This window comes from Sorex fumeus, unplaced genomic scaffold (genome assembly GCF_029834395.1).
Source record: "Sorex fumeus unplaced genomic scaffold, SorFum_2.1 ptg000086l, whole genome shotgun sequence".
Lineage (NCBI taxonomy): Eukaryota > Metazoa > Chordata > Mammalia > Eulipotyphla > Soricidae > Sorex > Sorex fumeus.
In genome coordinates this window covers 7,334,791-7,352,020 of record NW_026606143.1, presented here as the reverse complement: position 1 = coordinate 7,352,020, position 17,230 = coordinate 7,334,791, and the positions used below count along the sequence as shown (strand labels likewise).

General features: G+C 41.0%; 2 protein-coding genes across 15 annotated transcripts in view; one reads left to right on the top strand and one right to left on the bottom strand.

Moving 5' to 3' along the window:
- The window catches only part of CASK (calcium/calmodulin dependent serine protein kinase), a 998,363-nt gene that overhangs the window by 718,873 nt on the left and 262,260 nt on the right, over positions 1-17,230 (bottom strand). The window lies entirely within an intron of this gene.
- GPR82 (G protein-coupled receptor 82) lies at positions 1,130-16,820 on the top strand. Its single transcript, XM_056131322.1, has 3 exons — positions 1,130-2,144; positions 3,354-3,367; positions 16,755-16,820. The coding sequence occupies exons 1-3, from the start codon at positions 1,130-1,132 to the stop codon at positions 16,818-16,820; spliced, it is 1,095 nt and encodes a 364-aa protein (XP_055987297.1).

The window sequence follows — 17,230 nt, the reverse complement described above, 5'->3', positions numbered from 1 at the left end:
GAAAAGAGCAGAGAATTTGGGATTTATTCTTGGTCACATTTCTTTCTATCCAATTTAGGATCTTTTTAAAAATTAATTAAAAAAATTTTTTTAATTCATCACTGTGGGGTACAGTTACAGACTTACAAATTTTTGTTTGTTTCAGTCATACAATGATCGAGTACCCACCCATTTAGGATCTTGCTTGAGAAATTGTTTCTGTGGAAGTGAGTTTACTTCTGAGATAGGAACAAACTCCTAGTAGGATTGGGTCATAGATAACTTCTTTAGTTATGAAAAGGCAGCATTTTCATTAAGAGAATTTATGTATCACTAAGGACCTAGTAACAATCAGTTTTTATTAGTGTTGCCACAAAATGCTTCTGGACACATTTCGTTTGCCAGTTGATATTGCTAGTGACATGTCTTAATTTTTTTTTCTTTTTGGGTCATTCCCAGCGATGCTCAGGAGTTACTCCTGGCTCTGCACTCAGGAATTACTCCAGGCAGCACTTGGGACCATATAGGATGCCGGGGTTCGAACCCGGGTCGGCCGTGTGCAAGGCAAACGCCCTACCTGCTGTGTTATTACTCCGGCCTGTGTTTTCATGTCTTAAAACTAATTAAGTTGGGGCTGGAGCAATAGTACAGCAGGTAGGACATTTGCTTGCACGCATCCAACCCAGGTTCGATTCCCAGCATCCCATAAGGTCCCCTGAGCACTGCCAGGAGTAATTCCTGAGTGCTGAGCCAGGAGTAACCCCTGTGCATCACCAGGTGTGACCCAACAAAGCAAAATAAAGAAAAACCAACAACAAAAAAAATTTTAATTATTTTTCCACCCAGAAATTAAGTTAATTAAGATTGCTTTATAATGTAGAATAGCTATAATTTTCCTTAATATAGAATGATAAATCTTACCTATTTGTATTATTTGGTTTTTTCAGACAAAAGAAATCTCCATCATATCAACTTTTTGCTTTTATTTAAACTGGATAAGTGAGGACTGGAAAAGGTGAGAAGGTACTGATGCCTTCCCTTTTCATCTAATACTTAAATAATCTGTGTAAATACCACCTATGATTTTAATATTAATTACATGCAATTCTTTTCTAGCTCCTGGGCCAAAATTCAAGGAAGCCTGATATAAATGCAGAACAGCTCACTATGTACTATTCAACCAACCAGTATCTCTGCTGTGGCATTACCAATCATTTATATCTTCCTTTGTGTCATTGGTCTCCTTGGAAATTCTTTCTCTCAATGGGTATTTTTAACAAAAATAGGTAAGAGAACATCAACGCACATCTACCTGACACATCTGGTGACTGCAAACTTGCTTGTGTGCAGTGCTATGCCTTTTAAGTGTATCTACTTCTTGAAAGGTGATCAATGGGAATATAAATCTGTACAATGCAGGGTAGTAAATTTTCTGGGAACTTTGTCTATGCATATAAGTATGTTTGTCAGCCTCTTTATTTTATGCTGGATTGCCATAACCCGCTATGCGACCTTAATGAAAAAGGAGGCCATACAAGGGGCCACTTCATGCTATGGGAAAATATTTTATGGTCATTTACTGAAAAAACTTCGAGAGCCCAACTTTGCTAGAAAAGTCTGCATTTACATATGGGGCATTGTACTAGGTCTAATTTTTCCAGTTATCATATACTACACTGCTGTAGAAGCTACTGAGAAAGAAGAATTCTGGTGCTACAGTTGGAAGATGGAACTAGGACCAAGCATCTCTCAAATTGCAGGCCTCTTTGGAACCACATTCATTGGAATCTCATTTTTAGTTGTACTGACATCGTACTACTCTTTTGTTAATCATCTGAGCAAAATCAGAAGCTGCACCTCCATTGTAGAGAAAGATTTGACTTACCGTTCTGTGAGAAGGCATCTTTTGGTCATTCAGATTCTATTAATAGTTTGTTTTTTTCCCTATAGTATTTTTAAGCCTGTTTTTTATGCTATGCACAAAGCAGTTAACTGTAAACTTCTGAATTATTTAATAGAAATGAAAAACATCCTCACCTGTCTTGCATCAGCCAGGAGTAGTACAGACCCCATTATATTTCTTTTCTTAGACAAAACATTCAAGAAGACACTATATAATCTCTTTAGAAAATCTGATTCACAAGACTGGAGAGATAGCAGAGGAGGTAAACCGCTTGCCTTGCAAATGGCTGAACCGGGTTCAGTCCCCAGCACCACAAATAGTTGCCCTGAGTCCCACCAGGAATAGTCCTGGAACATCTCTGGGTGTGGCCCAGGCCACTTCCACACAAAAGAGAAAAAATCTGATTCACTATATAGACTAACACTCTGGCTGAATTCTGGATGGAAAATACAAACCATTCGAAAAGTACTCTTATACTACATGATTAACAGATCATGGTTTGGTTGATAAGAGGCACCAAGAAAAGCTATTTGGTTTTAAAACAAATATAGAAGATGTATTCAAATGGGAGAACTGAAACATACAATTGAGTCCGAGGGGGATTTGAGAGGGTGGGATACTGGAGTCTTAGGGAGAGAGGAAGTTATGTCCACTGGTGATGGTGATGGGTGTGGTGATGGAATCATGTGAAACCACTATAATAGTATTGAGAAACCACAGAATCTCATTCAGCAAAAAATATTTAGATATATATATATATATATAATTTTTTTAACTCACTTTACAGACACAGTAACAACAAAGTCTCCAATGGAGATGTTACTGGGCCCGCTCGAGCAAATCGACGATCAACGGGAGGGCCTTTACCTTTACCTTACAGTTATACTGAAAAGTCGAGATGGCAGAGATTTCAGAGACATAAATCAAGGGTATTGAAAGAATTATATAAATTTGTATTATATTGAATGCATATGAAAATAACTGACCATTTTCTGTTTAAACTCAACTGGATGCTTCTCTTCAGAACAGTACTTAGCAGCTGTGGGACTGAGAAACAAATGGTTTCTGACTTCTGCTTTAAGTCCTACCAAAATGTAAGACTAGTACAGTGAAAAAATTTCAAAGTTTTATAAACATGTGGTATTTGACTCATGTTACTGGAAGACAATATTCACTAATTTGAATACATATTAAGCAGATGCTATTCATAAATATGCTTAAATATATGGATCAGACTGTCAAAAAATACTGATACAATATCATGCTGATCTTTATCACATTTTGTGTATTTTTCTCTGTAGCCAAAATAAATATTTCAAAAAGCATCTGCTATGTATATATGTCCAATCATTTAAGATATTGGTATCTGGAGTTAGATTCCCTTGGTGTCATACTAGTTCCTCCACCCCCTTTTTAACTGAGCTATTAAGCAAATTATTCCTCTTTTAACTGTGAACTTTTTCATTTGTAGGAGAGAAATTACAGGTACCTATGTAATTCACAGGTACTATTAAACTAGATGATACAACTACTATGAGCAGCTATTATTTATATAGCAACACTTTTGCATATATGCTTTCCGTGTACTTCAATCATCATAACACTGAAGTATGACAATGTATTGATAAAAATTTAAATCCCCCAAATTTTCTCCAAGAAAATATTTAAGGAATAATTTGTGTGTGTTGCCTGATACTGAATGCAAGATCTCTACCACTCTACCACTGACCTCCATCCATCCCAGAACCAGTTTCTCAATGATGATGGGTGAATCCATTCAGAAAGAAAAATGATGGTGATTGTATTGTTATAAATAGTAGAACTGGGAAATGATTTTGAATATGTGTTTTATTGTAAAGGTAAAGGTAAAGGCCCTCCCGTTGATCATCGATTTGCTCAAGCGGGCCCAGTAACGTCTCCATTGGAGACTTTGTTGTTACTGTGTCTGGCATATCGAATACTCTCGGTAGCTTGCCGGGCTCTCCGAGAGGGGCGGAGGAATCGAACTCGGGTCGGCCATGTTGGCTGCATGCAAGGCAGACGCCCTACCCACTGTGCTATCGCTAATTATGTGTTATTTTCTCTGAGAAAGAATTTTTTTAAAACATCTTTTATTGATTGAGGTTTCTGTGATTGACAGTGCTGTTAATGATGTATTTTTATGTACATAATTCCAACACCACACTCATTACCAAAGTACCTACTTCCCTTCCCCAAGGACTCCTGTACCCATCCCTTCTAGATCCTCCTTCCAAACCGAATTGTGTGGGTCACTCCTGCTTATTGTGTTGCCTTTGGCTCTCTGTTGTTACCTTGTTGTGTATCATTAAGTTCCACATATGAGAAAGATCATTCTGTATCTGTCCCTTTCCTTCTGACTTCACTCAGCATAATATCCTCTAGTTCCATCTATGGAAAACTGTATGACTTTATTCTTTCTTAAAGCTGCATATTATTCCATTCTGCATATATACTACTACTTCTTGATCCACTCATCAGCAGATGGGCATTTGGGTGGTTTTTATATCTGGGCTATTATACTAAATGCTGCAATGAACGTAAGTGCATGTATCCTTTTAAATTAATGTTTTTGTATTTGGGGGATAGATGCCAAGAAGTGTTATCACTGGTCATATGGGAGTCTATTTTTTCCCAGTTAAGAAAAAAAAATTTTTTTGAATCACCATGAGATACAGAGTTACAAAAGTTGTTCATGATTGAGTTTCAGTTCAATGTTCGAGTACCTATCAATTAATTCACCAGGGCCGACTTCCCTTCATCAATGTTCCCAGATTCCCTCCCTCCGCCTCAGCCTGCCTCTATGGTAGACATTTTTCTTTTTCCTTTTTGGACACTGGGGTTTGCAATACTATTACTAAAAGTGCACCAGGCATAGCACTCTATTCCTATTTTTTTGGAGTGATCTCTATATTGCTTCTCAAAGAGGATGAAGCAGACAACAACAGTGGGTGATGGTTCAGAGACACAACTCTTGGAGGTATGGCCTATTTTTATGCCTACTCCGTGGTTCTTGCCTATGTGCTCAGAAAAGAACCAAACAAAACAGTTAAATAATAGATCATACAGTGGGTAGGGCATTTGCCTTGCACATGGCTGAACCGGATTCAATTGCTGGCACCCCATATGGTTTCCTGAGCACTTCCAGCTGTGGCACAAAAAAACCAAAAAACAAACATCAGTTAAATAAAATCAACCTGTTAGCCATAATGTGCTACTTCATTAGTGATGGTTTAAGATTTTTTTTTGCTTGTTTGCACTTTCTTCCTTTTTCGGTGATACCTGGTGATGCTCAGGTGTTACTCCTGGCTCTGCACTCTGCACTCAGGAATTACTCCTGGTGTTTTTCTTGGGAGACCATATGGGGTGCCAGGGATAGAACCTGGGCTGACTGTATGCAAGGCAAACACCCTCCCTGATGGACTATCGCTCTGTCCCCCTTAAGATTTATTTTCAATGTGGTAAAGTTTTCAGTGCTCAAAAAACTGTTTAAAAATATGTTCACTTAGCACCTCCAACTCTTGAATATCATGTTTTGTTTCTGAATTAAAAGTGTAGAAATAATACACAAAGGATTCTCCAAAAGCTAGGTATTCAGTCTTTAAATTCTCCCCTCCCCCAACTTATTTGTAATTTTCTTTTTCTTTTTTTGTTTTTGCTTTTTGGGTCACACCTGGTGATGCACAGGGGTTACTCGGGGCTCTGCACTCAGGAATTACTCCTGGTGGTGCTCAGGGGAGCGCATGGGATGCTGGGAATCAAACCCACGTTGGCTGTGTGCAAGGCAAATAAATGTCCTACCTGCTGTGCTATCGCTTCAGCCCCTTATTTGCAATTTTCATCAAAAAAGAAAAGATGATGTGGGGCTGGAGCAATAGAACAGCGGGTAGGGCATTTGCCTTGCACGTGGCCGACTTGGGTTCGACTCCCAGCATTCCATATGGTCCCCCAAACACTGCCAGGAGTAATTACTGGAATAACCCCTGTGCATCGCCAGGTGTGACCTAAAACGAAAAAAAAAGAATAAATGACCAGGGAGATGTCTCAAAAGCCTGAAGTCCCAAGCCTGAACCCTGCACTACCTGAACTCTAAGCTCTGAGCCTTGGAGCACCACTGGGTGTGCTTATATCCCCCCAAATCCAAAAGCCATTATTGTTTCTTATAGTAATGCTTAACTGAGATGAAAATATTCAGAGAAAAGTTGAAATTAATGCTGTTTTCAAACGTTTAATAGTGTATATTTAATTTTTTTATAGCAGCGATCTGATTTCTGGCTGATTAATTAGCAGAGACAAAGACACACCTGGGAATTCTAGAAGACTCTCCCTGAAGGCTAATTAAACAGAAAGTGTTCAATACAGCGATTCATAGACATGAAAATAATCAGTATTAAAAAATGACCAGGTACATTTCTGATACATCAACCTTTCTCATTTATACTAGCACTTTTAACAACTTTATAGCACAGCGGTAGGGCGTTTGCCTTGCACGCAGCCAACATGGCCGACCCGAGTTCGATTCCTCCGCCCCTCTCGGAGAGCCCGGCAAGCTACCGAGAGTATCTCGCCCGCACGGCAGAGCCTGGCAAGCTCCCCGTGACGTATTCGATATGCCAGACACAGTAACAACAAAGTCTCCAATGGAGACGTTACTGGGCCCGCTTGAGCAAATCGACGATCAACGAGAGGGCCTTTACTTACTTACTTTACTTGTTTTGGGGCCACACTGTTGGTGCTCAGGATTGCTCCTGGTGGTGCTCAGGAGGTCATATGGGATGCTGGGGGTCAAACTCAGTGGCCATTTGCCAGGCAAGGTTCTGACTGGCTGTCAACACAAGGTTTTAAGTAACAAACCAAGAGGAACCCAGAAGGTGCTCAATTGTAGGATAACATTGGTTTGTCCATTCTCCCTGGCTACTGGGAGCTTATACCAGTAATACCCATCACAATGCTCCCGAAGCACTTCTATTTCTTGGCATTCATCTTTAACTTCTCTGTGCTCTGCTTTCTCTACCTGTTGATCACTCATTTCCCTAAGCAGTACCTGTGACTTGTAAAGTCAAATTCCTCAGAAATCTCTGATCTTGTATTTGTAAGTGAAACATGCTTTTCTTTCCCCCTTATGTCCTTATGCATAGTTTCAGAGCAATGTCATTTTTGTATAGACACAGGAAGGCAGTTAATGTGCTTTTGTAACTTGGGAGTTAGCTGACTCCAAATAATATTCATTCCTGGGGCATCTGTTTTCTTGGCTTAAGCCTCAGTTGCCCTTAGTTCTTAGTACCCCTAAAGCAGGGTCCTGACAAGGGACTGGATGGACCCAGGGCAAGCTGTGAGCTACCCTATCATCGAAATGGGCCAGACCAAGCACCATAATACTTAAATTATAAGTTAAGAGCATGGTCATGGACAAATTCTGTCATATCTAAAGAGTAACAACTGGATTAGGACTCTGCTAGGGTTAGGAAACACTAATCTGGCCTGGCACTGTAGTCTGGGATCTATAGCAAAATGTCCCCAGGAGAGTCACCCTACAAACTTAATGTATCTCTTACTCTTACTGTGTCCTTACAAAACGACAAAATTAAAAAGTATAATTAAGTTGAATGTTTAAATGGTTATTGGACTAAGGAAAGGAAAAACACCCCTCCGTGGTTTTTAGATCTTTGTCTTATCTTAGAAGAGCCTCCCTCCGAAGGAAGGGCTTTCATATGTTGTTGATTGTGCTACCTGACCTAGGTGTAGTGGCTACCCCCAATGCTTGGAGGTGGGGGTGGTGAGACTGAGGCTGCAAGTGGAGTGTGGAGAGACTAGCATGGGGACAGGAGGAGAAGGGAATGAGGGGGCAGTGCGAGACTGGAATGAGGCGCTTAGTGAGACTGGATCAGGCACATGGGGAGAATGGAATAAATGGCAACTGATCACCAACCAGCCTGGCGGCCCTGTTTCATCTTCAGTGCACTTAAGAGGTCGAAAAGAATTAACTTCCAAAATTTCTCTTTACATCATCATTAATTTACTTAATTTATTCATTTAAGATTTGGGGGCCATGTCCGGCAGTGCTCAGGGCTTACTCCTGGTTCTGCACTCAGGGATCATTCAAGGTGCAGTTTGGGGGACCCTACGGGATGCTGGGGATCGAACCCAGGTTAGCCGTGTGCAAGAGAAGCTCCCTACCTCTCTCTGGCCCATCATGACTACTTTAGATAAAAATATTACCACAATAGAGTTTCCCTATATTGAAGAAAGGCAGGTCAAGAGGTCCATAACTTTTCTCTCCATGGCACCTATAGTGTGTGGTGTTTATAGTCACAAAAAAAAATTCGGGAATCCTGGGTTTTGATTTATAGGTTAACAGAATTTTATTTTAACTATAGAACTATAGAATACAGGCATGGCAAGCATTTACATTTTTATCTTTCACACACACACACACATGTCTTAAAGCAGTTTCCAAAGTATTAGTGAGGAAGATAAGCCACTGCAGATTAAGGACAGACTACTAAACCTGGAAGTCAGGGCCTCCTCCCTGGAAAGGAGGAATGTGTCAAGACAGTTCTGGTTATGCAAGCCTCCCACGGCCTATCCCTGGACTGCAGTCCGTCAGGTGGGAGCTGTAATGAAATAATGTGGGGAGACAAATCTTGTTGGCAAACCACAAGATCATAGATGGCCACTTGCAAGTTGCTTAGCATTTTAGCAGTGCAGCCTAATACCTGGAATGTCCTCTGATTCCCCTGCCAGTTAAGTCTGGATTGATATCAAGGGAAAAGGGAAATAGCTACTATAGTTAGAAAGGTTTTCTACATGATAGAAACAACTTTTGTGCCCCTGAGACCTGGCAACGAGGTTTATGACCAAGATTTATTCTGAGCAAGTCCCCCTCTTTTTTTGGGTGGTGTTCGGGCCTTGAACCAGCAAGGCAAGTATGTCATACAGACTTCATTCCTGTCCCTGGAGAAATACTCTAGACTGTGTGATTGCTACTCCTGACTGTGTGATTGCTACTCCTGACTCGTAAAGGAGTAATGGCAGGGCTCATAAGTAATAAATGAAAGAGTTACTAAAATTTTTTAATTAATCTTTCGAGATATTCTAGGCCACACCTGGTGGTGCTCTGGGTTTACTCTTGGCTTGGTGCTTAGGGATCACTCGTGACAGGGCTTGGAAGACCATACAGGGTGTTGGCGATCAAAACCAGATCAGCCAAAGACAAGGCAAGCCCCTTATATGCAGGACTATTGCTCCTGCTCTGCCTTTTAAAACAATCTTAAGGAGTTAAGTTTTATTTGGAAAGATGGAATGGAGAGCCACAGCATTTAGAAATGCAAGTTGAATTTAAGATGATGTGATAAGCACAAGGTTTTTCTAAGTAAAAGTGATCAAAAACCTACATTCAAGTTAAACATAGACATGTTGAAAAACCTTGCCTAAAAGTAATGAGATTTAACAGGGTGTTTCTAAAAAGGAATAAATTGGAGGCTTGGGAGCTAGGAGCTATCTAAAGAACTAGAACACATGCTTTGTCTGTGGGAAGCCCCAGGTCTTGACTCCTGGCATCTTGTGTGGTCCCCAGAGCACTACCCAAGAGTGGCAGTTAAGCACTGAGCCAGAGAGTAGCCCCAGAGCACCACTGGGTGAGTCCCCAAAACCAAAATAAAAGAGTCAATAGTCATGTGAATGCCAGTTTCTTTGTAGAATCAGAGGAACTCTAGGGTGTCGTGGCAAGAGAAAAAAGAAATATCAGCAACAAGAGAGGAAGAAATCCAGTGTCAGAGCAGCCAGTGTCATGGGGTTAACACCCCTTAGGAGAAAATATGGTCCAGTGCAGGTGAAAGGAGAACTGAGAAGAGAAGTGGACCTAAGGGCAGACCATTCATGGGTCAGCTCGGGAAGCCATTTAAGGGAAGCACACATAGGAAAGCTTGGGTGAAGCCTCCTGTTTGAGTGTTTGTGTGATACGGGTTTTGCACAGTTCTGAGAACTCAACCTCCCAGACATAGGCCTCCCTCAGAATAGAAAGTGAGTGTGCTTGTAGTGCTTTACAATTAGAGTAGTAGCTTAACCTCAATTTCAGTTATCAAGGTTGCCCATCATTAGGTCAGAGACACAGAAGAGTCAAGGAACAGGCTTGTCTCTCCATTTCCCCAGACTGAGGATGAGGCTGTCTCCAGGAGTGAGGAGATAGAGAGAGACAAGATCATCCCACACACTCTCAGGAAGACACAGCCAAAAGGCAGGCAAAGAGGCAAAGGCTATGCTTCTCTTGACAACTGCACTATTCTCAAAGCACTTTTAATTTAGGGGTGAGCGACAGAAGAGAGAGAAAAATGCTGAAACACAATGGAAGTTTTCACATCCCTTTCCCAAAAAAAGGAGGGGTACGAGGGACAAAGATAGAAAAAATATTGCACACATGCCTTAATGTCTGCAGAAAGAAATACATGCACAATGATAGTGTGTCTTAACCAAGCATGCAGTTTGTACCCCAGGGAACATCTGGCAATGTGTGGAGACAATGTTAATGGTCATGACTGCAGGGAAATTCTATTGGCATCTGTCAGGAAACTGTTAAACAACCTACAAGACCCAGTACAGCCTCTTCCCTTATACCCAGACCAGAATGTCACTAGTGTAGCTGCTGGGAGAACTTGTACTAACAAAACACACTTCCTGGAATATCAAAGGATTATGTAAGTTCATGTGAATTTACTTCCAAGCAAGCAGCTTCCTCTATGAGTGATGTTGTTCCCCAAGCACATGTCTAACTGGATAGAAGCAAGCAATCATTGCTAGGATTGATTATGGTGGCTTCAAAGAGGAATCCCTACTAAGAAACGAAAGTATTAATCAATAAAATGCTAAGATTTCAGTTAGGAAACCCCATGCTTTGGGGTCATATACCAAGAACTGTGTGTGTGGGGTATGAGGTCAAGGAAGGAAAGAGATGGTGGGAGTTAGAAGGTGGAGATAATATAAGAGTATTTTCAGCTAGATGGAATAGATGACTCAATCTAAATTTCCCCAAAGGGAACAGACTTTAAAGTTTTTCTATCTCCTTTTTTTTCTGTTTGGGTCACACCTGGCGATGCAGAGGGTTTACTCCTGGCTCACGCACTCCTGGCATACGGTCAGGGGATGCTGGGAATTGAACCCGGGTCGGCCACATGCAAGGCAAATGCCCTACCCTCTGCTATCACTCCAGCCCTTTTCTATCTTCTTTACCAAGGGAAGAAACCTTGAGAAAAACTTTAACTACAGAAACCAAAATCTACATGTAGATGAATCAGTGAATACACAATATATATAAATATATATATATATAAATATCAGACGAATTATATAAAGGTTGCTTTAATAGCAAGAATATTGATATGTCGAGGTATATTTTAAATTACCAGCCAAGTAAAATGTACCCTTGTTAAAGTTTTACAGTGACCTTACATTTACATTGGAAAGCTCCTATAACAAAGTTTTGAATAAAAGTACTTTCATTTACCTATGTTATTGAAGCATAATGGAAAATTCTGTTGACATAACCTTTAAAATATATCTGGGGAAGTTGTCCCTCCTGCACAGGATAGAGAGAACGGGGTTAGGAATCTACCTTGCAGGCTGTCCCAAGCATTATCAGGAGTGATTCCTGAGCACAGAGCCAGGAGTAAACCCTGGGGACTACTGTGTCGGGAGAAAAGAAAGAAGAAAGGGAGGAAGAAGGAAGAAAGATCTGGGATCTATTTTAATTTTTTTCTTTTTTGGGTCACACCTGGTGGTGCTCAGGGGTAACCTTTGGCTCTGCACTCAGGAATTACTCTTGGCGGTGCTTGGGGGACCATATGGGATGCTGGGACTCGAACCCGGGTCAGCCACGTGCAAGTCAAACGCCCTACTCTCTGTACTATTGCTCCAGCCCCTATTTTAATTTTTTTAATCACCTCCATTGCTATCATTTCAGCAGGAACCAGCCAGGACCATGTCATTTTTGTTTCCTCCCGTGAACTGCTCTATTGCATGTTTTAGTCGTGTTACAGTGGAAAGTCAGATCAGTCTATTCAAAACTCAGAATTCTCTGGTGATGCTCATTTTTCTCAGAGTGAAAGGCAAAGCTTCACTCTCCACCCCTTACAAGCCCCCCAAATCACCAACTATCCGTTCTCCTCTTTGCTCTGATCATATAGGCCTTGCTATTCCTCTGCACTGGCGATTTATTTTGCCCGGGGCACCCTTCCTTTGTTTGAGAGCTGGCCCGTTCTTTTTCCTCCTCAAGTACTTGATCAGGCATAATTTTCTCAATATGATCTGCTCTGATCAGCCTAATTAAAATTGTAACCATTTCTCTACCACTCACCATTGCTTTGACCACTTTTATGGGAGTACACATTTTTGCCTTTTTTTTGTTTTGTTTTCTGGGCCGTATCTGGTGGCACTCAGGAATAGCTCCTGGCAGGGCTAGGGGGGACAATATGGTGGGAATTGAACCCAGGTCAGCCATCTGCAAGACAAGCACCCTGTCCACTGTATTATTGCTCTAGTCCCTTTTTGTCTTTTAATAGTTGACTAATTTACATTCGTTGGCTATGAGTTGAATATTAGAATACTGATCCAAAAGGGCATTGATTTGTTGTTGTTGTTACACCAGAAAGGGGCTCGGGCTTACCTCTCATTTTGTGTGCAAGCATCACTCCTGGTGGGGCTCAGGGAACTGTGTGTGGTCCTGAGGATTGAACCTGGGACAGCTACATGCAAGGCAAGAACCCTATCCACTGTACTATCTCTCTGGCCTCAAAAGAGGTGTCTTCGAAGATGAAAGACCACTGACCAAGCAAGTAGAAGCAAAGGTAAACAAATGGGACTACTTTAAACTAAGAAGGTTCTTCACCTCAAAAGAAACAGTGACTAAAATACAAAGAGCCTATGGGATGGGAAAGGTTATTCACACAATAACCTTCTGATACAGGTTACTATCAAAGATATACAGGGTACTGGTTTAACTCTACAAGAAAAAACTATCCAACCCCATCAGAAAACGGGGCAATGAAATGAACAGACACTTTCTCAAAGAAGAAATTCAAATGGCCAAAAGGCCAAAAGGAATGGAAAAATGTCCTTCATCACTAATCATCAGGGAGATGCAAATTATCACAGAGACTGGCACACATCCAAAAGAACAAGAGCAACCAGTGCTGGCACAGATGTTAGGAAAATGGAACTCTCCTTTATTTTTGGTGGGAATGCTGACTGGTCCAGCCTTTTTGGAAAAGAATATGGACATTCCTCAAAAAACTAGAAATTATGCTCCCATTTGATCCAGCAATACCACTTCTGAGAATATACCATGGGGGCCCCAAAACACAGCAGAAACACCACCTGTACTCCTAGGTTCATTGCAGCACTATTCACAACAGTCAGAATCTGGAAACTACCTGAGTGCCTAAGAACAGATGAATGAATAAACTATGGCACATCTACACAATGGAATACTCTGCAACTGTTAGGAAAAATGAAATCATGAAATTTGCCTATAAATGGATGTATATGGAGAATATCATGCTGAGTGATGTGAGTCAGAAGGAGAGGGATAGATGTAGAATTACTGCATTCATTTGTGTTAAATGTATATATATTTAACAGCTGAAGACCTCTGGGACCCAGCCAAAGCCATGCTGAGACCACTCTCCACACACTTGGATGAGGAACCAGCAGAGGAATCCAGGTGTGCGGGACCCGGGGCTGAGATCTCCAAGCCTGCTCGGTTTAGGACTGGGCCTCCTTCACCCAGCTCCCCCACCTTCCAGTACATAGACAGTTACACCCACCAACTGCTGTGTAATCCCATCAAAGGCCATCCAGAGACTATAAAACCAAGCTCCCAAAAGTGCACGGCCGCATTTGCAGCCAAGCAACCTCTTATTCTCTAGTTCTCACTCTCAGATAACCCAGCAGGCTACTGAGAGTATCATACCCACCTATATGCCTGATTAGAAACACCTGTAAAGGTGATTAGAGGCTGCCCCAAAAGCCTCCATCCATCTCGGAGAGCTCGGCAAGCTACCAAGAGTATCCCACCCACACGGCAGAGCCTGACAAGCTACCTGTGGCATACTCGACATGTCAAAAACAGTAACAATGAATGGTCCTCATTCCCCTGACCCTGAATGAGCCTCCAATATGTCATCGGGCTATACTTGCACATGACAGGGGTGAATGGCGGCATTACTGTGCCTGCTCGAGTGAATTGAAGAACAACAGGGTGATAGTGATAGTGATAGTGATATATACACATATGTATTAGAAGACTAATATCCACAGCCAGGGAAAACAGGGGCCAGAAGGACTGGTTGATGGTTGGAATCAACCACAAGTATGCATAGGGTGAATAAGATAGAGAAGAAAAAAGTATGACAATAATAGCTGGAAATGAAAACGTTGGATAATAACTGAGTGCTAAAGGTAGATAGAGATATTTCTGATAACATTTCAGTACTTGTGTTGCAAACCATAATGCCCAAAAGGGGAGGGTGGAGAGAGAGAGAGAGAGAGAGAGAGAGAGAGAGAGAGAGAGAGAGAGAGAGAGAAGAAAAGCATCTGCCATAGAGGCAGAGGCAGGCTGGGGAGTAGGGGGTGATAGGGGGAAACTGGGGACGGACACTGGTGGTGGGAAATGTACACTGAGGGAGGGATCGGTGTTGGAACACTGTATGACTGAAACCTAATCATGAACAGTTTTTTTTTTGTTTTTATTTTTTGCTTTTTGGGTCACACCTGGCAATGCACAGGGGTTACTCCTGGCTCTGCACTCAGGAATTACCCCTGGTGGTGCTCAGGGGACCATATAGGATGCTGGGAACCGAAACCGGGTTGGCCGAATGCAAGGCAAACGCCCGCTGTGCTATTGCTCTAGCCTCAAATCATGAGCAGGTTTGTAAGGGTCTATCTCACAGTGATTCAATAAAAAAATTTTTAAAAGAGCACTGAGTTTATTTTCTTCATTGATACAGCTGTTTTCTATAGCAGTGCCCAGATACACAGTAGGTACTCAAACAACAGTGTTTGGATGGGTGACTTTAAAAAATTAGTTTTGTATGTGTTTTTTCTTTAATCAGCAAAAAGTACAGCATTTAGACAGATTTCAGGATCTGAAATATAGAAAATGTTAACAGTAATGTGTGTTTTATGTTGAATCTCCATGAGGTCATGGGTTCCATTTCCAGCACCAAAGGGGTAGGGGAAAATACCATAAATGTATCAAATCCAATGTGAACTAAATTTTGAGCATTTGTACACACTGTTCCTTTTACCTAAATGTCTGCTGGGCCCTATGTAACTACCCTCTAACTCAAGACAAGGCTCAAATGTGACCTCCTCCTTGAAGTTCTGACTGTCTTGAAATGGTGTTTCCTGTCCTCTCAACATCCTGAACATCATTTGTTTTGTCTGTCTGTAAAGAGAGCCACCAAACATGTCCCATCCTTGTGTACATATATTGCTTCTCTAATCAAAAGGCAGTATGAATCTGTCCTCTTGAATTCTGGTGAGGTTTGTGACTTGGGGATTACAAGAATGCACAGGACATGCCATGGTGCCACTAGAGGTCTAGCAACTTTCTATGCCCTGAATAAGAGACTACGAGGTAGACCTTACTAGTTGCCAGATGCTCCAGTCACCTGAGAAGAAATAAAATTAAAGTCCCAAAGTAGATCCCCCATCAAATTCTGCCCAAACTGTAGAACTGAGCAATGGAAAAAAATGGTAGTGGTCGTTGGGAGTCGTAAGTCAATCAGCAGGAGAAAGTAATGTGCTTTCACTCATCTCGCAACTGAGGCCCTAATATCTTTAGGGCTTTACACACAGAATTCTGGCACATGAAATTTTGTCGAATGAATTAATTGGAAGGTAACTGAGAAGGTGAAGTCAAATGTAATTACTTTAGGATTTTATTTGGTTTTGTTTTGTCAATCACACACTACTGCAGGTATTACAATAGAATATGTTGTCAATCATTATATATTATCTGATATTGATATAATTACTTCTCAAAAACAAAATTTAAAATAAACTGCCGGGGCTGGAGCAATAGCACAGCGGGTAGGGCGTTTGCCTTGCACGCAGCCGACCTAGGTTCGATTCCCAGCAACCCATATGGTCCCCTAAGCACGGCCAGGAGTAATTCCTGAGTGCATGAACCAGGAATAACTCTTGTGCATCGCTGGGTGTGACCCAAAAAAGCAAAAAAAAAAAAAATAATAAAAATAATAAAATAAATTGCCTCCTGAGTAAAGCATTTTAGCATAGTGCTTACTTAGCATTTTAGCATATGAACTGAGAATCTGTTTTATACAAATTAAGTTTTTAAACTATCATTGTGGTCGCCTATTTTAAAATATATACAAGGAGATATATTATACTCCATATACACATTTCTTATGTTAAATACAAAAATCATGCAGTATGCTACTTCATTGACAATTTCCTTCCATTAATCATTTTACATTTGTTTTCTTTATGTCAGTAAAGAATATTTCATGATAAAGTGCTATGAATTCACGAAATTGTTCAGTATCGTTTCCTAGCATCACATTTGAAAAAGAAGCTATTTTAAAATGAATTCACACTGATGTGCATTTGGTATATTTTGCCAATGAGTTTCTGTTGCTGTTCTAAATTTCTACTAGATTGTTTCGGAATTGCTCGTGCTTTCCCTCAGTACTGGAAAAAAATAAGAATTTCCCTTAAAATTCCTCAAATGCTACAGAACATTTAATTACATGCAAACACTTAATTTTCTTAACCATTAAAATACACGGAAGAGCCAGTCCTTGTCCAATACTCATTGTTTTGAGTGTCTTATCTGTAGACATATGGGTTAGAGAAGTCAGTGACAAAACATCAGGACTGGAAACTGGGCCCCGGAGACCAGTGAGGACTCAGGGACAGGGTGAGACAAGGCCTTGGAGGGGAGTGGGTATAAGCAGAAAGGTCCACCCACACACTGGTCTCCTACCCCTCATATACTCAGCTTCTGCTTCATTCTGTTATATATTGACAGTTTTTATAAATCTGACACTAAGACCGAACTGGTAGAAAGACTTACAAATGGCAATATTCATATTGGCAAGGGTACAACTCATATAGCATCCATAATTATAACATCAGACAATGATTAAAAACTATCTGCAAAGAAAGTAAAAGGCTGATTAACCTACATATTGTAACATTATAGACAAAAAAACCACATTAACTTTTACCATACAAACCAAATTCTTCCTGTTCCCCCAATAAAGTAAGGCTCTCCAAGTAGAAAGCCATTGCATTTTCTTTCTGAAGTAACTT

Excerpts from the sequence above, each read along its gene's own strand:
- GPR82 (XM_056131322.1), top strand. The coding sequence starts at position 1,130 with ATGCAGAACAGCTCACTATGTACTATTCAACCAACCAGTATCTCTGCT.